We start from the raw sequence: 27,152 nt of genomic DNA, 5'->3' as shown, positions 1-27,152 counted from the left end.
AGCCTTTTGCAACTACTGTCATCCTTTCAGTATTCACTACATTAACTTTAATTTAAAATAATTATATTAATTAAAAATAAATCTAGCATTTCCCCTGATGGGAACAAGATTTTTCTCCTAGCATGATTACTTTGAAATGTGCCTACTTCCTTTAGTGAAGCTTTAAATGTTACATGAACAACATCAGTGAGAGAATTCCCCTTTCAGTCAGATTTTCCTTGTAAACTCAGCTTCCTCCTTACTGCATTAGAAAGGGATTTTTTCCCATTTTTAGTAACACAGGTAACATTACCAAAGAAGTTCTAAATTTCTACAATCTAATAAAAATTCACAGCCCATAAGATTCACTGTAACTGAATTTTAACATTCCTCCTTTCACAATAAACGAAATTAATTTGACTTGGCCAAGAATTAATCAAACAACTCCATGTGGACGGGCTTGGCACCAGGTTGTGTTCGATGGGCTGCAAACCCAAAGAGCAGCTGATCAGCTTTCAGGCAGGTGGAGCTGAGCACCAGAGCCCTGCAGCTCAGCTAGCACCTTCATTAGCATCACACCTCGTGCCTCAGGCTATTTCACACGTTTGTGCAAACACAGCCTTCAACACCCCTGGGTTTAATGAAAACACCCAGCTGAGTTTCAGAGTGCATTGGACTGAGTGGCATTTCTCTGAGCCTACCTGTGCACAAAGTTGTGTTTGTGCATTACAGCGAGGCCAGCAGCAATCTCACACGCCATCCTCTGCAGCAGCATTATCTGAGACTCTCCCCTAATGTGCTCCTGCTCATTGCAGATGTAAGTTTTCAGGTCACCCTGTAAAAGAAGTTGAAGATATTTATTAGCCTTATATGTTGGTTGAATCAAAAAAAAAATTATTTTTAATAAAGATCCAACTGACCACATTACTTATTTACCACATTTATGCTCAATAAAATAAAGCTCCTCAAGTTTCCAGTCTCCATAAAGGATCTTACAAAAGTCATCTAAGGCATTTGGTATTGTCCTGAAGGGTTTTTAATCTAATAATTTAGTAATTAACATCCTAAATCAGACTGCCACATAAAACCTGTCATGCATTAATAACTTCCATTAAAAAAACAGATTTTGATGAGCCTCTGCTTTTAAATGAGATGAGTTTTCAAGTGCTCCAAATCAGCAAAGCTGTCTGTCTGGAAATTTGTAAGGGGCTGGAAGGGAGAGACTAGAGAAGAGAGTTTCAGACATTGCCAGCTCACCAGCTTTCTGTATAAAAAGCATGGTAATAGAGCCCATTCCAGTCAGAGAATTCTGATGATGGCAGCACTTTTACTGAATCCAGGCAATGCTGAGCAATAGATATGTAATTAATGAGCCCACAGAAGCACTCCATAAATTACTAAAAAAAAAGAAGCTTTGAAATAGAGGAAAATAACTGAATACTGTCCAAACATTCAGGAAATGGAAGACTTATGTAGTAAGAGAATCCAAGCAAGGGAAAAAACAAATTTCTGATCCCACTGTTGCTCATTTTCTCACAGTTTGATTTTCAATCCACCAGTCCTGTATTTTTGTTATTTAAAATATAGACTTTCTGAAAGGTTAGCAAATTATTTTAAAGACATTTCTGTATTGAGATTGCACAATGTATATCATGCTTGTTTCACCAGTAGAACATCCTGGGCTTTGTCCATGTCCATTGCCTTCCCAAATCCTGGGCCAGGAAGCTCTTGCCAGAGCAGAGTTCCAAACAATCAGGAAAGGAACAGTGTTTGTCACACACACGGGTTCCAAAGGGCAGAGCCCAAGGAACACAAGCCCTGAACTCCCAGCTGAGCTGACTGTAGGTGGCAGCAAGAGCCTGAAGAATGTCAGACTCTGAAATTGTCATTCATTAAAACAGCAACTGCTTGCTTAGGGCTTGTCCCAGGTGGATTAAGTTCCTAGGATGCCTGAAATGCACCCAGGAATTACTTTTTAATTTTTAAATACATTAGCAACAGCAGTGCTGTGTGACATCCCTTATTTAGTAAATTATTCACGTAGGCACATATTTTTGTAGGAAAATGAACTTTTATTAAATCCAGCACCTTGAAACATATTGGTTCCATGTTCCCATTCTGGTCTAATTAAGGCTACAATCAAGGTTAAAAATATAAAATAGGAACTTTTGGTATTGCTCTAAAAGAACTTTGCTTGTACCAAACTGGGGTGAACCAATGCTCACACTCAGGGGCTGAACTGCCACAGTGAGCAGTGGCAGCTGGGCAGCAGCTCTGCAGGAAGGGACCTGGGAGCTCCAAGGAGCCCTGAGTGCCCTGGGAGCAGCTCCTGGGCTGCACAGGCAGGGCCAGGCCCAGGGGAGCTCTCAGCACCTCCTCAGATCACACACAGCCTGTGCTCAGAACTGGCTGCCCCAGAACAGACAAACTGGAGCAAGTTCAGCAAAAAGCCAGCACAAGTCAGGGCTCAGAGCATTTCCCCATCAGGAGAGGCTGAGGGAACCAGGCTCACTCATGGAGAAAGACTTCAGCACAATGACTGCCCAGCAGAAGTTATTAAAGACTAAGGCAGGCTCCTCCATGGATGGAGGATGAGAGAGATCAGGCATGAGCTGAAACATGGGCAGCTCAGACTGAGTGTAAGGAAAGGAGTTTTTCACATAAGGACATGAACAGAAGTGCAGGCTGCCCAGAAAGAACATACAGTTTCCATCCCTGGATGTTTCCAGGATTCAGCTGGACAAAGTCAGAGAAATCCAGTCTGACCTCAGGATGATATTGCTTTGAGGAGGAGGCTGGAGACCTCCTGAGCTCCTTGCTAGCCTGAATTATCCTATGATGCTTCCCTGCCTAAAAGCAGACAGTAGCAAAACAGCAACATTATCCCTGCACTATTTTGAGAGCCACAAAATGGCCCTTTATTGACAGACTTTTTAACACAGTAAATATCAAAGGTTATATATATCTGAATAAATGCAGTTCTGCAAAATTCACTGCAGAGACATCTAAATATAAAAAGCTCAAGAATCATGCCTGAGGAAGGCTCTACTTTCTCTCCAACCTCCTCTGCCACTCTGCCTTTTCCCTCCTCTCCTGGGATTCCATGAAGAACTAAATTTTGCCTTTCTTCCCATCCTTCTCTGTTCAGCCATTTTTGTAAATTTTAATACACTTTTTCTCTGCAACAGCCAGCAGCTGGGGCACACTTACAGTCAGTGCTCTCTGGCAGCTTTTTGTTTGTGCAAATTCCATACTGGGTTCATGTGAACACCCAAATGGCTGACGTGACTTTCGAACCAGAGGGCACCGATGGTTTTAAAACTGATGGTTTTAAAAATGTGAAGCAGTTACCAAATTACATCTACTGAACACATTCTACCAAATTGTCATAAACTGACACACCCCCCCTTTATTGTTAAACCACACACCACTGATAAATCTGCTCTTTGGCTCATATCCACATTGGCCATGATCATTAAATAGATTCACTGAACTCTTTGATTATGACGTTTTCATTGCAAAGATTCTTTTTTGATTAGAACATGCTTTCAAGGGGCAGTAATTAAAAAAAGAATCAATCATTTCCCCTAACAGCAACATCCCTAAAGTAAGCTACAGAGCATTCCAGGCAAATACTGCATCCTGCTGATCTCATCAGCTCAGGGAATTGCAAGTCTTGAAGAATTTCTGTAAGAATTTGATAGGCAAATCAGCCTCACAACATACATGCAACTTCCACATTTGAATAACTTTCCTTTTACTCATAAATTATGTCAATCCATTAGAGGATTTGCTGTGCTGACAAAATGCTGGCCACACTCAGGGCTGAGTAATATATTAAAGTTAATAAGACAGCAGCCACTATTTTTAACCTGGCATCATTCTGCAATGTTTAACAGTGAACAGTTAACTATTCATAGCAGGCTGCACCAACATACAACACAACTAATACGGGCAAAGGGGCTGTTAGACCTTTTTGAGCATTTCTTTTTACATTTACTATTTTCTAAATAATTTTAGCACAGGCAAAGCATAGAATTTAACAGCTTAAATCACTTATGTGCAACTGACTTCTCTTGTTTCTTTCCCAGCTCTGCAAAGCAAGGGATACAGAGCAACTTGGGTTACATTATAAAATAGACTTAATGGTAGCCAAAACAGTTCTTGCACATGCAACCAGCAATCTTGTGTAACAGAAATGGATCAGGAGTTTCTGTGGCCAAGAAAACAAGCCAGCCAGCCTGCCTGACATTCAGCATTGCCACCCTGACAGCTGTGGTGTCTCTGCACGACAGTTTCCAGTGCCTCTGATCAAAACCTTCCAATGCCAAGGAGTCTGGGAACTGATAATCCAACAGGGCTGCCTGAGCAGCCAGACAAGGTCAGCTGGCCCTAAAAAGGCTACAAATCCAAGCAAGAGAAGCAGCAATAGGAGGACACTGTGATAAGCTATGAGTTTGAAGGAGTGTGAATAAAACAACCTCTGTACCCTCCAGACTGAGCTGGTCAGCAGAACAGCCACATTTTTGTTACTCAGTATGCCAAATTTGCTAAACAAGGTCAACACTGCCACGTGAGCCTCACAAGAACTTATCACCTGAAGATACTGAAATTTCCTATCCAACACAGCTCATCTTCTTGCCATGTTTTTCCAGAACTACTGAATTCTTAAATACACAGGGGATTAAAACAAGTTGACTTTGCTGGATATACATAGACACCACCATAACACAGGGAAAGAGCTTTAGCTGAGCATTAAACCACTGGCAGCTGAACAGGACCACGGTTCTCATCCTTCTCATCTGAACAACAGTCACCACAGCCACTGGAACCTTTAGTCCACCCCTTCAGTTCCACCTGCCCTTATGCTTTTTCTGCTGAAGAACCACTCCTGTGTGTTTTGGAAGTACCTCCATGCACCCCAACTCACCCAATTTCAGGGGAAAAAATACAAACAGAGCTTTGAGATCAATTACTAGAAGTCCAAAAAACCAAAATAATTGCCATTCCAACTGCAGTGATAAAAAGCTTCCTGACACTCCCCTAAAAAGCTTTTTACTAAAAAAGCCTATTTAGCCACATCTATTCCATCATGCTTCCCTTACATTCCTTCCTTCCTATCTCTTCTCTGCACTTACTCCAACATTGCCCCCTCCCACTCCTGGCCCACAACAAGAATTAGAGATGGACAGGGGTACTGAGCTGCTCCCTGGGCCCAGGCTCTGCACCAAGCTGCAAAGGGAGCATTGTCCTGTCTGCCCAGCCCCTGAGCATTTGTGTGCACAAAGAAACTCCATCATGTCTAGGAGATACTCAGCTCTACCAAGTAAGAATTATTTAAGTGAGCCAGACTTTAATACGAAAGTTATGTTTAACTGACTGTAATATATAATTTTCTAAAACCAAGTTTTAGTTCACTTGGAATAGAATAATGAACACAGACATTTATTTTCCGTTCCACAGAAATTACCTAACTACACTCAAATTTGTAAAACTACCACTTTAACTGTCAAGCTTACTGCCCCCAGTTAAAGTGAAAATCTATTTTATCCCCTTAAATAAAATCCTTTCCAGATTACTCTGCAGGATCATGACAACTTCTCACATAAAAATGAAGAATCAAACAAGGATATTATTTTTTCCTGTACACCTAAATAGGGCAATCTTTAAAAGCTACTCCATCTTCAAATTTAAAGTTGGATTAAATCACATAACTATTTGAAAACATGGCAGCAATGAAATCTGATTTGGATGTATATCTGATAGACTCTATAAAATGCAACTCACTTTCCAGGATCCTTTTAAAGAAATTCCAATTTGAATAGCAGGTTTAAAAACCAGCAAGTAGTATTCTATTCCTACATTGAAAAACTATGAAAAAAACCTTATCTGTTAACCTTAGGCACAGAGTTTTTAATTGTTAGCAAACCCAGAACATTTCACTTTGATCAGACACTTAAAAAGTTCAGACATTTCTTCCATTTGGAAAAGAAGGATTTTATCAGCACTTCTGCCTCATTAATTTACCACAGCTAATACATTTAGCAAAAGAGTAGCATGGAAAAATATAGTTATTTAAGGTAACAGATTAATTGATATTTCTCCAAAAACTCACGTTCATGCTAAGTAATTTAAATTGCCTGAGGCAACTAGAACAGATTTTTGCACCGGAGTTTAAAGGGAAATTCTGCAGTAGTGAAACTGCTAAAAAAGATCTTGCTGAAATTTATAAATGCAAACTGTCTCATTTCTGAAAGACTCATTCCTTGCTAACACCTGTGCACTTCTGACATCATTTCTGTCTTGACATTTCCCAAGGAACTCTGCTTTGGGTGACATCTACACACCAAACCTTAAAAGCAGCCACTGAGCCAATGTTTAGACAGCCACTTGGGCTCTGGGGTATGTTTGGTTTTAGTGATGTGTTATGCCACAAGAAAACAATTCAAGTCTTGTCTTTCCAGCCCATGGATCCAAATTGTCATCTCTCATGGCTCTGCACTCTGGGCACAGTTCAAAGGCTCCGTACATGCTCCCCCTTCCTCCCAACATTCTGGAGCATTCCAAGGACTGCAGTGGCTGAGCAAGGCTTTGAGCTGTCCCTCCCATTGCAGGGACCATGTGGCACTGACAGCAGTGGCACCACCCTTCAGTGTGCTCCTGGCTTTTCTTTTGGTGCCCTGGAGGCACAAGGCAGCTGCTTGGGGGGGTGAAAAGGGCATGAGAAAGGAAATAAAAGGATAAGAATGTAGGGAAAATAGAGTACCATAAGAGAAAGGATCAGGAAGAGAATGAAGACTGAAACTGAAAATTCCAGCTATTAGAATCCATGACTGATATCAGAAGTGAGCCCACCACTGCATTTTAGCACAAAGCAGCACAGCATGGGTAAAATTTGGGCACTCTGGAGATGGGGGAGAAGGCAGAAGGGAAGAAATCCTTCCATTTTCCAAAATTAACATTTTCACATAAATGGTAATAAAAGCACATCAAGACTGCAGACAGCAAATATTTTGGATGTGCACGTGATACTGGACTGTGATAAAAAGCTCCCTGCTATGACTCCTCTGCCCTCCAAGCTCCTTGCTCAAGGCAGACAGAGACACTGGTAGCTTCATTATCAAAGAACACCTATTTGCCTCCACAAGCACTTAGAACATACATGATGAACTGAAAAGAGTACAAACAAAAAATTGTAATCATGGTTCCTCCAAAAAAATAAACAAAAGACTTTTAAAATTCCAGTTAATCAAAAAACAAGAAAGCAAAAAAATAATTTCATGAGCAAAGGGCAATAAATATACCACACACAGTTTACACCAGTGGAAAAACAACTGCAGCATCTCATGGAAGTGCACTTACCAAGTCACAGAACTCAAAAACTAGGAGATAAGGAATGGCTTCCACACACTGCCCAATACACTGGAGAACATTTGGATGCTGAAGAATGCTGGAGGGAAAAAATACAGTTAAAGCCACGAAGATCACAGCAGAATGCAACACACTGAAATCTCTACCAGAAGTTTCAACACATTACATTGGAGGGGGGTGGCAGGAACAGAAGGTGCAAGTACCAAAGGCACAGATCCCATTTGTACCTTGGTATTGCTGAAGTGTATCACTGACAGCAGCCAAAACTCACAGGATCTCAATCCCACAAAAGCCAGGATTGCCACATGAGAGTCACACTCATCCTCCCACAACCCCTCATACCAAAAATAAAAGCATGCAACTCATGAACTACACCAAGGTACAGAGCTGGCTACAAGATAAACCTTTTTTTGGCCAAGTTAGCTCCCAGCCAGATCAGTTACTTTTCCAAAATTGCTCCAAAACCCCTTGTGCCAATGCAGCAGAAGGCATGAAGTTTCTCCTGACAAATGCCAACAATCTAAGCCTAAATGCAAATATAGCCAGGATGTTAGAAAGCACCAAGAAGAGAAAGCTCCTCACTGACCAAGCTTTTACAGCACACCCAGGCAAGGTAAAGCACACTGAGTTATGTAAACACAACTTTTGCTCACTTTGGGTTGAGTGTATTTCACATTTTAAAGAAAAACATTACAGTTATATGGGAGGGCAAGTAGAGACAATAACACTTAACAAAAGCAATATCCATAATTTATCTGCAGCAGAATGAAGCTGTGAAACATTACTTACTAATATGGTTCTCCATTTCTTAAGAATTGTTCTTGCTCCTTGGGACCTGCACTTGCCTTTAACTCCTTCACTATTACCCTTGCTACACTAGTGCCTGTGTAGATCTCTCCAAGGAGAACCTGAAAGAGATTTTGTCTTAAATCAGAGGGGAAAAACATTTGTAGTCTTCCTGCAAAGAAAAACAAGAGCTAAAAACAAGAGCTAAATCTTTTCTTGCAGGAAAGATTTCCTGGCTTTTTTACAAACACAAACAGAGCTTTGATAATTAAATACACATACTTTAATCTTGACAGCTAATCTACAAGCCAGCTTTCAGAAAACATTTTCTAGTGAAGACCACTTATTTGCTTAATTTTTTTCCCTAAAAAGAATTGGTAAAACCAGGAGTGTATTAAATAAAATCCATGGAAGTGAGATGTCTAACTAATCTCTAGTAAGAATCTACAGGTAAATTTAAAAAGCACAGATTAGTGCTGTGATTACAGCTAAAAAATGCATGCAAGGAAATATTTAATTTCAACTAAAACTTTTATGTTTTTTTTCTTTCTTGAGTAGCATTTTAAAGTAAATACAGAGGCCTAGTCACCTGAGAATAAGGCTCAATCTGTGCAATATGAAGAGATAACTCCTCACCTTTCCAAACCAGCCATTTCCAATTTCCTGGATGTAGTTTAGACTCTGACGTGCAACTTGAGACTTTGTTCCATCTGTCACACAAGGAAATAAAGGTAACACTGTCAAACACTCAGATGGGCAAAGCTGGCAACTGCTGAGGAAACAGTGCAACCTTCTATAGGGTTTATACCCAGCTGGGTGCACACATTCAGCACAAGCACCAAACCCTACTCAGATGTACATAAAATAGGAAGGTAATGTTGTGACAACAGCACTCAAGTGAAACTTTTCTCAGGTCCAGCTTCTAAACTCCACCAGAACACATCCCCCCAAAAAAATCACAGCAACTGTCCTGATGAAATGTCAACTTACATGTTTTTGACATGAATTTAGGTTTTTAACATACTCAGCAAGAAAGTAAAAGGGCCAAGTCCTGCTTCCAATATAAAACTGTACTATTGCCTGTATCAGGGTAGAGAAAATAACCTACTTACAAAAGTCTCCTATGTAAATAAAATAGAAAACCAAGACAAAACTCATTGTTTGTACATCTTAACAACTATAGTTATATAGAGTTACCATTTAATGAGAAAAGGTTTGCCTGCTTTATTCTTCAGCCCAACTGCCCTATTTGTAGCTCCCATCTGGAAGGAGGACATTTTTCAACTAAAAATACTTCACATAAGAGCCCAGAGAGGAGGACAGAAAACCAGATCTTGGCAGAGGATGGGCAGTAACAATGGCAGACCTCATTCACCAGAAAAGATTCAGCAGTGTTGACCCCTCTGCTGCCCAACTGGAGAGGAACACTAATTGATTTTAAAAAAACCTTTTCTTGTCTGAGAACTGTAGCCCACAATTTATTTCCATAAACTCCATTTAGAGCAGAATTGTGGTACTGGAAGAGCAGAGCTGTATAAATCACTGGAAATGTGCTCCTAAGCATGGTGAAGGCCCCAGCAGTGCAACCACATTTTATCCAAGTACTCAGGCACATTGCCTTCCTTCTGGCAAAACACTTATTGTGACAGTTTCATTGTAACAATTATGGCTACACAGAAGAGCTGACAAAATTTTTCACTCAATTTTCCCCAGCTCTTTGAATACTGAGTCATTTGTACAACTCTGTCATTTGCATTAAAGGCACAATGTTTCTTGAAATTTGTACAGGAATTTTACTAGAAGCTTCCCTGAACATGTAATGATCAAGCAACCCAAGAAATATGTAAAATTATGTGAAATAGCACAATATGAGAGTATGTACTTTAGGCTAAACTCTGCTTATAATATGATAAGATGCTTAAATTTCCTTTCACAAAAATTGTATTTTAAAGAATACATTCCAAAACCCCTTCCACACATGGGGATGAAACCTAATGCTCTGTCTTACCCAGATCACATTTACTGCACAAACAGCCTACAGTGACATCAAGGAAGGGATGCAGCTGAGCAGCAGCACTGCTGTCAACTAAAGGATTCACTCTTATTTCTATTTAAGGGTGGTGGTTAAAATCCAATGACAACTTAGCCATGAAGAAAACCCCTAAAGAGAAGTCACTAATGTCCCAGGGTACTTCAAACCCTTTAGGTACATAGAGATATAATGACAGCAATCCAGAGAGAGGCTTTTAAGGCAGTTCTGTTCTCTTAAGCTCTCTTACCCTGCCACAGGTTAAGATCTTACAACTAATATGTCCCTTATATCATTTACCCTACAAATACATTGGCTCAGTTTATGGAAATTTGTAACAAGTTATTTATTACAGTAAAGTCAAACAGCCACACCCCATTTTAGACACTGAAATGCCTACTTTTGTTTTTGCACTGCAAACCAGAATTTTACCTGTACGAGATGGAAACTGGGAGGGAGTTGGTAAAGCAATATTGGGAACTGAAAGAGTAAACACTTCTGCTGGAGACTGCACAGATGGAGTATCTTCTGCTGGAGGTGTAAAATCTATTTCATCATCAAAGTTATCTTCAAATTCCTAAACAAAAGAAGTCTTAGTAAACAAGCTGATCTTTGCCTTTAAATAAGCACTAATACATTTCTTTCAGTTTGAAGGAGCACTGCTAAGGAAGTTCAGCTTTTTTCCAAGAATAGTGACAGATATTTAGTGTTCTATTCCTTACTTTCCATTAATTGCTGTCTTAAAGAGATTAAAGCATTGCTTTTAATAATCAAGGGGTTTTTGTTTAGTTGGGTTTTTGTGGGTTTGGTGGTTTGGGTTTTGTTGGTGTTGTTGGTTTTTTTGCTTTGTTTTGTTTTCACTTTAAATGCTAGCCCTGGCTTTGGATGAATTACCATGAACTGCTGAGGCCAAATATTCTCCATTTAGTAATGAGAGCAAAACATAATTTTAGGAACACTGATTACAGATGTTCCAAAAGTAACAATTCTCTGATGACAATTTCTCAAGAGTTTTGCTACAGTGGATATGCATTTCAGTATTCTTATGTGACAGACCCCATCTGCAGACTAAGAAAAAACAAAACACAGAAAAACAACAAAAAGGTTATTTACAGCAGATTCTCTCAAAGGTGTAACTTTTATTACTAATTCTGATAGTTAGTTATTATTTTGAAAAGGCATTAAAGATCCTTACTGCAGCAGGGAGCAGTTAGTTAAAATAAACAGCTGCACCAGGACCCACAGGCTGTAGGGACACAGACACTGGCTGTTCCAGGAGAGAGGATGCACAGGGACACTGCAGAGTGAGAGAACACTCATCAAGTGTTCTGGGTAGCAGGATGCAGCTGAGAACATCACCTGTACACACACTGATCACTTCAGGCCTTACCTTGAAATCTATCTCAGGGTCTTTACAGCAGGAGACACAGTTTGCCAGCAGAATGACCAGGACTACCAGAGTGCACAGAGACAGAATCACAAAAGATGAAGGAACTTCTGCTGTAGCTCCTTCTCCTAGAAATAAACATGTATACAGTATTATATAAATATGTTTAGCACCCCAACAAGTTCCTTCAAAACATATTATCCACCCGTATTTATTTAAAAATGGGAGTCTGAACATTTAATCCCATGAATGTGATCAAAGCTAAGAAGAAACTGTACAGAGAGGACAAACTGGCAAAATAGATCTGTGCTTCACCACCTGCCTGCACCATTCTGGACTTACTTGTTCCCAGATAAGAGGCCTCAGCCAAAGTGATTTGCTGAAGTTTATGATGAACAGTGATAGCACCAAGTCTTGGGATTATGTTTAACTCAATAAATTAGTACAAATATCCAAACACATCTGGTCTTTTGGAAGATATTTCCCAAGAGCTAAAACACATGACCTAGAGGAACAGGCAGCTAGAAGAAATCCTCACTTAAACTGCACAAAATGTAAAATATATCACTACAGGACAGTATTCTTTCTTTCAATAAATGCATTTGTGACAGCCTGCCAAACATACAAGCTGCTGTCACAAGTGCAATGGATGGAATCAGCCCCACACCATTTCTGTTCTTTGGGATTCACCAGGTGATTGTCTTCATTTCAGGAACTTTAGATTTCCAGCTGTTTTACAAACACTTCAAATAATTTCCCAAAATTTTATATATAAACATTCTACAACACATTTCCTGATATTAAGTCAGGTTATTACTCACAGGATCAAAAGCCTCAAATGGCATTTTAGGAAAATCTTAAGTTATTGCCAGGGGTATTAAACCTATTTTCATCCCTGTTTTCATCTTCAGTAGAGAACAAAGACATGTGGTTCCCTAGGAGACCAGAGCACACATCTGGAGGAGTTGTTTTTGCTGTTGCTGTTTCTTATCAAACAGGTACTGCCACAGGGATCAGAGGAGCAGTTGGACCACATCTGATTAAAATGCATTTAGCTATTACATCACTGCCAGAGTGTAACAATGTCAGGTGACCTGGACTGACTGGATTTCAGGAGAGCATTTGAGTATCAATGAGAACGTCTGGCAACAGGACAGGGTGTAAATGGAGCCTCAAAAATAAGAAAAGCAGAAATTGATCACTTGTCAAGGGACACAAACTTGGCCACCTACCTCTTAAACCTTCAAAAAACTGCAAAAAAATGAGAGATTTGCAGAAAAAGCTTTTCATCATGTTCCACTGAACACTTACAGGATATTTATTTTTTTAATTACATGCAAAGACTAAACTGACATAATGAAAATCCTGCTTTAAAGTGTGTCAGCACACTTGCAGAAGGTCACATTTTCTGCACAATTAGGACTATTACCTATACAACAAATAAAAGTTAGCAAAAATGGAAGGTTTTCAAACAAGTGTTTCTGTTTCTAGTTCCCACGATAGCTTTGGCATTCTAACCCCATTAGGGACTGGGAATACTTCACTGCAGATACTGAGCATTGTTCAAACACACATCAACAACAATGTGAGGCCACTCACCAGCTTTTAGTCACAATTCTGAACAGAACAAAGTATCTCTGAAGAGGGCTCTCAGTAGAACAATTTATATTAATTTAAATCAAGTCTTCTATGTAACACAATGGATATTTTCCCATTTCTAAGCATCAACAAGAAAAAGGGGGAGATAACAACTGACATGTGTTTACTTCCTCCAGGTGTTCAGTAGCCTTAATTAGGAGATTAAAAATTACCTGAACTGCAAATATAAACATTCTGTGAAGTCATTAATTACCTAAATTACTGTAACAAACACACACAGGTAATATAGGTGTAGATAAAATTTAAGGAATTCCTTTAAACTCCTAATTGAAACCAAATAACAAAAAAAGACCAAAAAACACCACCAACTAAAATTACATTACCAGCTATTACAAATTAGAATTAATTTTTCAGACATTTTTCCAAACAACTTCCTCACCTTTCCTCACCAGCAATTTCACTGAAACAAGAAGTCAGCTCACCTCAGACTACCTAATGAATAGATGCAGATTTCCCTAACATCACCACAATCCCAATATACTCCTCCCAGTAAAGATCAAGACTCCTGAAGCCCCTCAAATGTTTCATGCACTGGCAGAGTTGGCCCAGGCAGTCCCTGCACACTGAACTCAGGCTCACAAGCTCTGTCACTACTCACACAAAGCATTCCTGCTATTTGAGGACTTCAGACTTCTCCTTGAGAGCAGGTGTAAAGCACCTCAAATGCCAAGTGTATAAAACACCAAAAAATGCTACCAACCTTTATTTTGGGGTTCTAGTCACTCTTTTGGATAATATGAATTTTACAGTGACTTCCTGCTCCCCACAGAAACTGAGGGGACATTTCCCTTCTCAGCAGAACCTTCTGCTCCAAACACCATGTCACCTTCCAGGTGGCCTTTCTGAGCAGCCCCTACCAAAACCTGAAGCAGCCTTCAAGCTGCTTTCCTTCCCTCAATTCTACTGCTTGTTTTCAATATCTGGCCAGGGGGTTGTGCCCCAGAAGTTCATCAGCCGGTCATGATGGTCCCTCTACCCACAAACCCTCAGCCCTGCTCTATCCCAGCTACAGCAGCACAACCACAGCTTCTATTTACATAAACATTATCATGCTAACCCCAACTCAGGATCCCCACTTCTGACCCCCAGCAGTTACAAATTATCATAGCAAATCCAGCTAGCAGGATTCAAGCTCTTGATGATCCTCACAATAAAGTGAGACATTTATTTAACTCAAAGTGGTTTATTAAACTCAAAGTGAGACATAATGAGCACTATCAATCACAAGCTGCATTTATTGTACATGTTAGATACACTGCACATGTATTCAGACACTGGATATGAAAAAGATAAGATTTTTGCTGGAATTCCTTCTGTGAAAGAAACTACACATTTATCAAGCCTAAAGTCCAAGCCTTTCATGCAAGTTACATTGCTCCCCATAATGTAACCATCTCTTTTAAGTGTCCTGGAAAGAATACAGAAAAGAAAAATGTTCATTATGCTACCTCCTAACCTTTCATAATTCCCTAGAAATGAAACTGTGTGAAGGAGCTGCAATTAACTGGAGAAAGTAATGATTTTATTTATTTTTAAAGCAAAGATCACCTTTGAAAAGGGAGCTAATCATTAATTCATTAATGGTCTGTTAAGATGGAAGTCATCTAAACTTCCAAAAGCACAAGGCAATTTTCACATAGAAAATTATGAACAGAAGCTTTAATACAAGAAAAATGCCAATTATCCTGGGCAAGTTTCTGCAACAGTTACAGAACAGCATTCCTGATGATTCACACAAGTAAAAGCCATTTACTAAGAATTACAGAACCCATCTCTGTTTGGATAAACTTTGAAGTTTCTTACATAGTAATTAATAAGTAATATTTTTAATTTGCAGGGTTTTTTTAAAAATTAATGTAAAGTTAAGTATTAAATTATAGCAACCTGTAATTGGGCTAAAATTTATTTTAAGTGAAGCTATTTTAATAGCTTGCATGAATACATATTCAGTGACAGAAGTTACTGATTAAGTATTGGAACTGGTCTTTGTGACAAAGTGCTGAAAATCTGCTGCAGTATAACCTCATTTGCATTTTTCAACTATTTCCATCCAATGATTAATTCACTGGAGTTTAGTAAAATGACTTGGAACTAGAAGATGTTTAATACACCCTTTTGTTTGTAAATTGTGGAAGTATGAAGCAATGAAATTTATTTTATGGTCCTGACTGAAAAAAGCAACCAGCAAGAAATCCATTCTAATGAATGCAGGGGACCATTTTATAAAGTCATCACACAGGAATTTTCCTAAATTAAAAAACCTGTTAAAAAACACTGTAAATTGAAATAACTTTAATATAAACCTGGATAAACTCCAATAAACACTTAAATTCATAATTATTGCAGAAGTTATGACTCTTAATATCACATATTCTGGAGAAGTTAATAGATTTACTTAGCACAGTAGTTTAAAACCCTGCCATATTTCCTGTAACCCTATACAGTAACAACTTCAGGCATCTTAATATCCACCCAGAAGTGAGAATCTGTTCTTTAGGAAAGGAACCACAAAACAGATTAAAAAATACTCTCTCTAACATGCCAACAGTAAAAGGCTTCCAGTCAGCTAATACAAACAGTCTAGACTGGTTTGCTTTGCTACATCCAAACCACTTAAGGCAGAGGAAGAGGCCTGGATTATATCAGCCCTGTATTAAAATAAGCAGGAGATGACGCAGCTGCGTCACTGCGTGTTACTGCAAGGTGAGCACAACACAATGCTTCACAAAGCTGTGCCAGCACATGTTCCATCCCAAAATGGCACCTGGATGGTCCTGAATTATCAGCACAGAAAAATCAGGTGTTCTTTCAAAGCTATACAGGATTAAATAAATGTATTTATGTTATTTACCCACTTTTTAGAAGTACACACAGTATCATAAATGAGTGAAAGCCCTGGCTGAGGCAGATATTTAATTAGCAGCTACTGAAGCTCATTCCTCAGCACCTCTGAAAGACGCCATTTCCTAAGCAAGTTCTTCACTAAAGCCTAAATTTGAGCACAGCACATGAGAAGTCAAAGGCTGCACACAGGCAAGCACACCAAGAGGCTCACTGAGGAAACAGAGATGATGAACTGTGCTGGCATTCTCAGGATCAAGTACAGACCTGAGAACACACCCAGCAGTGTTTATTACAACGTTTCAAGGGCTAGAAAATGTTATTTTCATACAAAGGTCAGGATTCCCTATACCTTCCTGACTTTCTTTTACATCTCCATTCTTCACAAGCCAGTTCTCCAACCACCAAATGCAACACCTAAGCAAACCCAGGTTCTTCTTTAATGATTGTTTCCCTTCTCTATCCCAATTCCCAGTCTGCCTCCAATACTCAATTACCTCATGTCATCCACCTATGGCATCCTTTGGTATCATTAATTACAAGTAATGAGTGTGACAACTAGCCAAATATTCCATCTATTGTTATTGTCAAACAACAGCCTCCACTCAGGACAACACAGGACCAGCTGCCCACACATGAGGGATGCTGGGCTTGCCTTTCTTCTACAGATTATGAAAGGCCAGGATGCCTGAACTCTTGATTTTGGTTCAATGTGAGTAATCACATTATTAAGGTCTCCACCTTCAGAAAACTGGGCTAAAAAATGCATGATTCTAGAGTTCTAAGCACAGGGAGAAAGAGCAGTAAATGCACATGGCAGACATGAGCAGTGCCCTCACAAAGGCGTTCCCCACTGCCACAAAGGCAGCGTCAGGCACAGATAAATTAAGCATTATTGGGGCACTGTGAACTTCAAGGGAGCATCTGATTTTAAGCTTTCAGCACAGTAGTTGCTATGCAACAACAGTCCCACTGCATAAGCAAGAGCCCATTTCCTTTCAAGAGCAGCTATATAACTGGCACTAATAGCTAGAACTATTTCCAGCACTAATCCAGCATGACAGCAGTCACTTAAACTGTCTCTTGGACACACTCAAATTATATGATCATGAACTAAGATGCTGCTTTATGACACCAAGTCAGAACAGCACAGTCTTTAAAATACTAATGAATGACCAAATCTAATTCTGTTCCCTAGCTGAATCCAGGGCATCTTTCATAAACTTTGTCAGTTTACTTACTCTGCTTTTAACAAATATTAAAGTAACCACATTTAAAAGTGTAATATCACCCTAATTTATAGTGGTTTTGACAAATGTGATTTTAAAAGCTATCCCAACTTTCCTAAATAATGCTGTCGTTCTGTTCTACACCAGCAATTAAGTGGGAAAGTGCTATCAACTCCTACCCAGCTCTCCACAAGTCAGATGCAGATCATTATCTTTCCCTCATAAAGAGTTTCTCCTGCATTTATTTACACCCTGAAGTCTTCAGAGGTTTGCTACTAATAAGCACAAAACCATACAGACAGAACCAGGCTTATAAATTCAGATGGCCTGCAGGTAACAGGCAGAATACTAAGCCAAACCTCTATTCAAAATTATTTTAGACACATCTATTGTGTAATGCCTGATTTGTATGACAAGGTAAAGCACAACAGACACTGCAACTCCTCCATTTCACAACAAAAAAAACCCCAACCAAACTCAAGCACATTCCATTCGTTACCACATTCCTGTAATCTCAATTTTTTCCTGCTATGCTCCATTTAACAACTGAGCCAAAAAAAGCATCATTTTCAAGATTAAGTTTCAGAAGAAATGGGTGCAGTACCATTATTCAGTTGTGCAATGCTATAGGACAATGGGCTTTAAAACACATTAGAAGGGCATTCAAATCACCAACCTTCAGCTGAGATACAACACAAGCAAACAGAAGTTTTGAAGGAGTGGTATTTGCATTTCAGACATTCTTTTGAAAAGAAAATGAAGAGAATTTTAGTGTGAGAAAGACACTCCAAATTCCAATCAGCCCTTGGCTTTGAATGGCCATTACCAGTACAGTACCAGTACTACAGGAAGAAACATTCCCAAGATCTCAGAAATCTTCACTGGCTTGCTGTCCTCAGCACAATGGCAGCACCTCAGTGAAATCTGAAATTGTTCCAAATGCCCAAAATATTTTAGGAAGAGACTGGAATGCTCCTTCATTGAGCAAATCCCTAAGAACAGACACACAACACTGCTAAAGGACCTTTAACATTTCTCAGTCTCGACCTGAAATTTTCAGCATTCAGATTCTCAGTACTTAAGACACTCAACTAAAGCACAAATGTTTACTATCTTACAACAATAACCTAGAACAAACTGTTGAAAATATCATTAACTGAAGAGTTGTTCAAAAGTCTGTCTTCTCATGACATTATTGCCACCCTTACACTGGATAATGCAAATGTCTAATGCACTACTAATAAAAGTAACCTTCACTATTATGTACCCTTTTGCAAAAGCACTTGATCACCTGATTTTATTCTTCCCTCTATGAAAAATTCTACTTCTAGATATAGTCTCAAGGGAAAAAAAACTCTTAGGGACTTATAGCTACAGCTATCCAAGTTACTTGTGCACAATTGCGCTTCCTCTCTGAAAACAAGAAGCCGTAACCAACAGCTTGTCAATAAAACAATTTCCTGGCTAAACCTGAATTGTGCCACATGGCTCAAATCAAAGTCTGGCACTTGGAAAGATACAAGTACAATGACAAGACTTCAGCAGTAGTGTGGGGAAAAAATCAAGTCAAATGCAAGTCTGTTCCCATATTCCTCTAGACAGAAATTGAGACATTTCATCCCTCTACTCAATTTGTCCATTACAATCCCTCCCTTACCCTGGAGCTCCACTAGGACCCTCATGGGGCAGGTGGGTGGGATGAAAGGCCAAGGCACATGCAGAGACAATTCTCCTGAAAAGCCAGCAGCTTTTCTTCTTTACAACAATTAACCATCAGAAAAAAGAGTAACAAAGACAGCAACAAGGCCATTCCTTACAGAGTGTTCCCCATGAAACAATAAAAACGCCTCTGACACTCCTCCAACCTATCCTGAGTTCTGGATATACTTCTACACTGCCAAAAGCCAGTTGCACAGTTAAATGTGTGTTTTGTGGACACATGACCCTGAAATATCACTGTCCTATGCAACAAGTTACAATATTTTCAAGAAGAAATCTTAGCTACTTCATATCACAATTGGATGTGTAATTCTACGTCAAGAATTCTTGGCAAATTATTTCTGTCCTTTTGTCCTTAAAAAGAACAGGAGTATATCCTGCAGTATAAGCCAATATTCTTTTCTAACTACTTCATCCCATGTTCCCCTAAATGCTTTTACAATGTGGTTCAGATGAGTTTCTTCTACATGTGCTTAAATCCACTGAGTGTGTTAGGGTGGCACATGCTCCATATCCTAAGGCAAGAATATCCAGGGCAATGCTGGACTCTCCTGGAGCACAGCATCCCAGAACAGCACTGCTCTGCTCCTCCTGCTCCTGAGCACCTGTCCTGGCCTGCATATTGGCTGAACAGTCAGTAACCAGCACAACTCTGAGCTGGGATTAGTTTTACATTACTGACCTTATTCTATTATCCTACAAGTCTTCCCAGTAATGTCAGAGAATTACTCACATAACAGCACACTGCTCAATTTTAATAAGCACTAAATATAGGCTGCTACTTCAAGTGTTTACAGAGTGAAATCTGTTTGAAGTTTCAGTGCTAGAATCTCATGTTTGCACAAAGGCATCTTAAGACAAGGCAAAAAATATCCATGTTAAATAATTATGTGCCTTATGCCTTCATGGCAGTGTTTCTGGAAAATCTGGGTAGCATTATCCTCTTGCAAATGTATCACTGACTCTTAACTGCATGTATGTACATACATGTACATACACTCACAAAATTCTGCTGAGCACACTTTATTCTGTACTGCTAGATGATGGTTTTGACAATTCCTTCTCAAGTACTTTTTTTTTTTCATCTGCTATACAGTGAGGCATGGGAGTTGCAGTTTGGGGTTTTTTTAACACAGGATAGACCATAATAATTCAAAGTAGCATGAGATGATCACACATCATGGTTCCTCCAAGCACCAGAAAAGCATTATCTGCAGCATGGAAACCAAAAGGACAGTATCTCTTTCTCCTACCATGTGACAGCAACACAAGCCATTAAGATACAATGCCTTTGAAGAGACTAATTTCAGTTCACAGGAAAGAAATCCATAAATGCAACTTTCATGAGATGGGATTTTCCAGAATCTTGATTTTATAGCTGATGCCTTTCCAACTCCAAGTAGAGCCGAGTTAAGAAATGCAGGAGAGAAAGGAAGCAGCAGCATTTTGTAAAAAGAGCTTATTAGATCTATTTCTCATCCCTATTCATTGCTAAAGGATCCCTGGGCAGAAGAGGCCATCAAGAAAGTGATTGATTTTGGAGAACTGGATCTGCTCTACAGGCTGAAAGCTTAAAAGTCAGCACTAAAAAAATCTCCTGTCACTATTTTCTACACATCTTTCATACCACGCTGCAGTGGTAGTCCCAGAAGAGTCATGTCACTGTTAAGTCACTACAGAGATGTTTTCTTATAAGGAAGAAAACTTTTGTAAGTGCAGCAGTGTTGGACAAGGTGTTACTTTGTACAGCATTTCATACTGAAAATCACTCAGAAGACAATTTCCTGACAATGTGCTTCCCACCACTACCTTGCCTAAGCTGTATATGGCACAACACCTTGCTACAGACAGCACTTAAAGCACACATGCAGCCTGAAAGGACGATCCCGACACATTTTGTACATTTCTGCTTATAAAAGCTGACAAAATGTTTCTTGTATCTAGACGTGGCTCAAGAGCTTTCATAACAGCAGTACAATGAAAACAAAGAGCTCATGGAGAGTAACAAAAGCATTGAAGCTTTTGCAAATTGTATCCAGAACTGTATCAAGCTCCAGACACTAAGTGCCCAGACCAAACAGGAAGGCAGCCCCAAAATAAAACCTAAGGAGGACTCCAGTACTCGATGTGCTGTCCTTCTGCTGCAGAGCTGCAGTGTCAGTGCTGAGACAGAACTGGGATTTTTGCAGCTCTGGCATTACACAGCCTGAGGTCCCTTTATCCCACGCAGATAAACTGTGTGTGAACAGTGACTGGAACCAGACTACAGCAAGCACCCAGAAAATTACTCCAAATCATATTTACCTATCCAGAATGGTGGGTCTCACAAAATCTTTTTATTTTTATGCAGAGGCCCAACCAGCACCCAGCAATGGGCCCTTTCAAACCAATGCCCAGCACCTGATGCTGTGCCAACAAACCTTCAAACACTCTGATCATCGCTATCTTAATATGCTGCAATGATACCTGGGGAATTATTAAATACACCCAAGCGTTCAAGACATGAGAAATTGCTTCAGAAAGTGACCTCGTGCTATGAGGACTCCTTTAGTTGTAGCAAAGTCCAGACACTTTACAGCCACAGGCTGAGAAAGCAAAGCAAGGCTGTGAACAAAGCTCTGCGTGGAACATCCCTGCAGGCCAGAGTCAGGGCTGGCTTCTTACCTCAACCTCACAGATACAAATGAAAGATAAAAGACAAATTTCCAGTTCAATTTGTTTAGTTCTATGATTATTTAGTTCCTGGGACAGAAACTATAAAATTAAATACAGGGCCAAGTAAACAAATTCAGCTTGAAAGGGAGGAAGGATAGACCATTCCCATGAAAGGCACAGACCACCATTAAAATCCCCACTGTAAAAGCAAGATTTTTCTTAACTTCCAGTGATTCGAGTTGCTAACTTGCATACACTTGGAAAATGGCTTTTCTCATTATGTGCAAGTCACAGACATTTTACACTGTACCAAACCACAGGCCACAACTGCAATTTGGCCCCAGTCTGACAGAACTCCAAGTAAAACATCAAGCCAAGGCAACCCAAAAGCAACAATTTTCCCAGGAGTATGTATGTACTACAGAGCTCATCTTCATGCAAAAACAAAAAAATGTGACTTCATCTCAAAGTTTTAACTTGTCACTCGAGGCCAGCTGACTGAATATTTAGACACTTCGGATTCATACAGTTGCATGAATATTTAGATACTCCAGATGAACATCTCTGGATATTATATACCAAATTCTAATAATCTCCTCCTGGATCCTACATGACCAAGTCCATCAGCAGAGACTCCCTGCCACTGACACCCAACTGGCCAAGGCCAAGGCTCTCAAAAAGCAATGATGGAGGCACCAATTCCAGCTCCTCACTCAACTGATCAGTCTGTGCAGTCATCACAAGTGTGAAACTGAGCACACCTGTTAAAAATGTTACCACCTATTCAAGTTCTACAGGATAATAAAAGTATTTTTGAGTCTCTCTTCTTTGTATTTGCAAAGACTTCATAGAGCACAGAGATGATGAAAACACTTTGTCTGACTTTACACACACACTTGATTCAGATGCTCAGTGGAATTAAGGTCAAGTATGGAAATCCAAGTCACAACTGGGAGCCTGAATGTACATGTGCAGCTTTAGCACAGTAAAGCAGCCATGGCAGTTTGTGATGCAGTTTGGCTGCTAAACTTTGCTGCAGGAAAGCAGTGCCCAAATGTCCTTCCTCCAGCCACACAGCTGGGACTGAGAGTCATGTTAGGCTGAGGCACTTGGGGAAAATCCCCAATACTCTGCAGGTGAAAGCCAACTTCAACACCTCAGCCTTGAAACTCCTTTCCAGCACAACTGCCCCAGCTCTTACCTCCAGGATAAGGTCAAACCCTAAGTTCAGAACTAGCACAGTACATATCAGTATCCTTTTTTTCCACTCACAGAATAAATTAAATCTAAGTTGGGTAAAGTATTTTTAGGCAGTAGCATCTTCAACAGCTTGTTTTTCATATTTCCTATAACAATTGCTATGAACCTTACGAAGAAAACAGTTGATTTCCTTTACCTCCTCTCCTTATTGTTGGATTAAAAAAAAATACAGAACACCTTGTCAATGCAAGCAATTTGAAGCCACACTTGAGAAGAGCAGCATCGTTCCTCTCCATCAGGGCCCTGGCACCTGACAGCTCCCCAGCCACCCAGGCTGGCAAACTTCCACTGCATGCCCACAAATTGGAGCAGTTTTGCTCAAGGAATCCAATCTAGTCTTGCTAGAACCTGCCCATCACCACTTCCAGCATTCCAGCTTCCTCCCCACAGGAGAATTTATTACAGGTATACTTCATGAAAGATTCTATAAAATTCCTTACAATAACTACAGGCACTTTCCTCCCTTTTCTGTGGATCCCATCTTTCCTATTACAAGCAACACACATAAAAATGTTTCTCTATTGCCAAAGAAGCAGCCATTCTTGCTAGGTGAAGAACTGTGGGATTCTAAAGTAATTTTGAAACCAGTTAGAATTCATTCTATGAAAAGCCCATTAAATTCTTCTCAAGTTTCCAATCTCTGTGTATCAGACCAGGTGTTACAGTCAACTGCAAGAACTGCCAAGGTCCAGAATGGAGCCCACCACCCCCTGCCAGCCCCAGCAGAGGAAATCAAAGCAGCCTGTCATGGGACACAGGAGAGACATTCACAATGTGGCTGAATTGTTTCTAAACACAACCCATGACTCCTAACCCTGCAAAATAACATCACAGGTTTGTCTTCAGACAGGTTTAAAACCTGCCCAGAATGACAGAGAAGGTTCAAGCTGAACCAGTCTCATTCTCATCCACTGGGAAGACATCCACAGGAAGGAAGAAAAACAAAAGCCTTGTAGCTTTCCCCCAGCTCCTGCTGCTCACACAGGTGATGATACAGGACATGCTGCAGCCTAAGAACCTGTTGCACTCAAACACACCAGGCACACATTATCTCAGGCAGGAGGAAGTCCTCCCAGCAGAAGTGATGCCAGTGAAACTGGAAAAGGCACCTAATGAGGCCCTAAAGTTTCAATCCTAAATATCCATCAATAAAATAACTCAAATACATTGTCTCTTACATGGCAAAGACACAGGAGAAAGCAGCAGCTTCATTTCCTGGAGCTCACTGGGTTTCCCATGACAGCATCTGGACAGCTGGCTGAACCTGAGCTAACATCCCATGTTTACATGCTGTGGCCTAAATATAACCAAAACCTACAGATAAAATTACAGGTCTCATTCATGTTGTATGAGCCCAATATCACAGCATCAGAAATATTTCTCTTAGCAGTACTGCAGTTAAATTATAGAATTTAAAAAACCCAAACAACAACACTTTAATACTATGTCCTGCAATTTGTCCAATCAGCTCTTCATTTTAAGAATAAAGCTTTTTACCACTGCCATGGAAGTTATGCTTTGTTCCCCCATCTTTGTAAGGTACATGCATAGTCCTCATAGAAAAGAGAAAATTGTATTAAAAAAAATTTGACATTTGACATTTCCCTTTAAATAGGAAAATTAACTGCATTTCAAGGAAAGTAAGACCCAGGAAAGACATTATAAAATCCTTCATACAGAACTGATTCTGCTGTCTTCCCTTATTAATATTATTTCCAAATTAATATTATTTGGATAAACCTCAAGTATTTTATAAATAAAAAAATTATCATGTAGGATCAAAGGAAATAAAGATTTGACTGACAGTTTTCTTTTTCAGAAGTTCACTTTTACACAAAGCATGAAAGAGCTCAAAGCCAGCTGATGGAGGGAGTTACTTATGAACAATTCATAAATGTTCTGGGAAGGAAAAACTGGGAAAGAGACACAGGTCCAAAAATAAAGGAAGTATGGGTTCCACTCCCAGTTCTGATACTTGGTGTGGAAGAGCAGCCAAATTACCTAATCCTTGTGCTTCGTATCTTTCCCTCCCCACTGCTCCTGCTCCTCCCTCAACATCTTGTCTAGTTAAGCCGTACAACTCCTCACGGCTAAAAGGGAACCTCAGCACACATTGTAACCAACCCAGCCCTAACAAAATTCAGTCTCAAGACAATGTTATGTTTCCAAGTTCCAATGAAACACCAACAATAAAAATTAATCAAACACATAGTTGGCACCTGTGAATCCTAATAAACCTCTGATCAGTCAGTCCTACGACTGCGAGGACATATTGTTTCGTTTGTGCCTTTAAGACAAACAGGAAAATAAGCAGGGAAATCGAAGGAACTCAGCGTTACCTGACATACGAGAGAAATAAATGTGAACTACAGGACTATTTAGAGAGCCGGGCCCGGGGGGGCCGGGGGGGAATCCGACTAATCTGACCGGAAAACAGGAAAGTGCCGTCTGCCCCGAGGAGCCTCCACCCAGGAACGGGAGTCCCGGTGATTCACAGGCAGAAGCAGAAAACAGAAAAACCCCGCCGAGCTCAGAGCAGGTGAAAGCAGCAGCACTACGGGCAGAAGGTCTGCGGTAAACACAGACAGAACAATCCCGCAGCTCAGTGTCAGGCTCGGAGCGATCCACAGCGGGATATCGCCCGCTGCCAGCGGCACAGCCGTGACCTACAGCCGGGGAGCCCCATCCGCCCGCCGTGCCCTTCCCGACGCTTCGGCGGAGCCGTGCCCGCAGCACGGGGGAGGGACGGGGGCTCGGAAACCCGCAGTGCCGCCGCTCCCGGGCCCCGCCGCGGAGCCGCGCCCCCGGCCCCGCTCCCCCGCGCTCACCTGCACCTGCTGGCGGCAGCGGAGCCGCCTCGCCGCCCCCCGCGAGCGGCCACAGCAGAAGGACGAGCCCGAGCAGGTGTCGCGGGCCGAGGAGCCGCGGGCCACCGCCCCCCCGCCGCCCGGCGCTCCCGCCGAGCCCCCCGCGCTGCCGCATGCCGTCCGCTCCCGGACCGAGGCCCGGCGCCGAACGAGGGGCTCGAAGTTCTCAGCGACTCCGGAGAGCCCTCGCGGCAGCCGCCGCCCCCCGACTCCGCGGCATCGGCCCCGCCGCCGCTCCTCTCACAGAGCCCCACCGGCCGCCGCCGCCGCCATCTTCCGGGCTACCTGACCGCGACGGGGCGGGCCGCGCCGCTGATTGACAGCCCGAAGCACCAATCAAACTGCGCTTCGCGCTCAGGAGGCGGCTCCACTGGTTGGGAAGTGGCTAATCCGTGATTGACAAATATATCAGCCAATCGCTCTGCAGAGGACGAGCTAGGGCGGGGGAAGGCTGCGGCGCGAGAGCAGCGGCGCGCGGTTGCCAATCAAGCCGCGCTCGGAGCAGTTGGAGGAGGGCGGGGCGTCTCTCGGATTGACGTCTCCCTCCGCCAACCGGCTGGCGGGGCGGGGCGGGGAAGGCGGGGCTTGGCCGAGCCCGCGCGCAGGACTCGAGGGCGCGGCGGGAGCGGCTCCCCCTGGCGGCTGAGTGTCCCCTCAGGGTCGGGGCGGGCGTGGAGCCCCTCAGAACTGCCCCGGGACCGGCCCTGCGAGAGCAGAGAGCCCGGGCAGCCCTTGGGATCAGTCCTGCGGGATCTCAAAGGCCGGCCATCCCTTGGGATCAGCCCTGCGGAGCACAGAACCCCTGCTGCCATCCCTCGGGATCAGCCATGGGGAGCACAACCCCTGCTCCATCCCTCGGGATCAGCCATGGGGAGCACAGCCCCTGCTCCATCCCTCGGGATCAGCCATGGGGAGCACAACTCCTGCTCCATCCCTCGGGATGAGCTCGGCCCGTTCCTGCTGCTCTGCGGGGCTGATGAGCCCCAGGTCGGACACTGGGATGGGGACACCACCCTCCCTCTGCAGCCCGAGCGCTTCCAAGGCTGGAGGTGACCTTGTTGAATTATTGATACCAGCGGGGTTTAGAAATAAAGATTATTCTCGTTTAGGTCTGTGATTATGCTGAACTTGGAGTACATGAAAATGAGGTGTCAGCTCTAAGCAGCGTAAATGCAAGTGTTAATCCTAAGCAATCAGAGCTCTCTGCAGTGAGGAAACAGGGAAATACCATATGACTAACAAACCTGATTTCCGTTTTCCAAATAATTTAACAAAAAGGCTAATTATGTCAAGATTATATAATGACTTTGGGAGCACAGATTGTCCAGAGAAATGTGCAATGAGTGCACCCCCGGGAATACATGAAAGGA

At 41.6% G+C, this 27,152-nt stretch overlaps 1 protein-coding gene across 1 annotated transcript in view; it reads right to left on the bottom strand.

Moving 5' to 3' along the window:
• LMTK2 (lemur tyrosine kinase 2) overlaps positions 1-25,897 on the bottom strand; it is a 41,435-nt gene extending 15,538 nt beyond the window's left edge. The window contains exons 1-7 of the mRNA XM_054271177.1: positions 25,744-25,897; positions 11,556-11,680; positions 10,598-10,742; positions 8,773-8,846; positions 8,140-8,258; positions 7,342-7,429; positions 681-814 (exon numbers count right to left, since the gene is read on the bottom strand). Coding sequence (XP_054127152.1) covers positions 681-814; positions 7,342-7,429; positions 8,140-8,258; positions 8,773-8,846; positions 10,598-10,742; positions 11,556-11,680; positions 25,744-25,897 — 839 coding nt within the window. The remainder of the gene's footprint in view (positions 1-680; positions 815-7,341; positions 7,430-8,139; positions 8,259-8,772; positions 8,847-10,597; positions 10,743-11,555; positions 11,681-25,743) is intronic.
• Between the last annotated feature and the right edge of the window lie 1,255 nt (positions 25,898-27,152).

The sequence above is a fragment of the Melozone crissalis genome, unplaced genomic scaffold, assembly GCF_028551555.1.
Source record: "Melozone crissalis strain CALT ecotype California unplaced genomic scaffold, PUWL_Pcris_2 ptg000012l_1, whole genome shotgun sequence".
Classification (NCBI taxonomy): Eukaryota; Metazoa; Chordata; class Aves; order Passeriformes; family Passerellidae; genus Melozone; species Melozone crissalis.
This window is presented reverse-complemented; position numbering and strand designations above follow the sequence as displayed.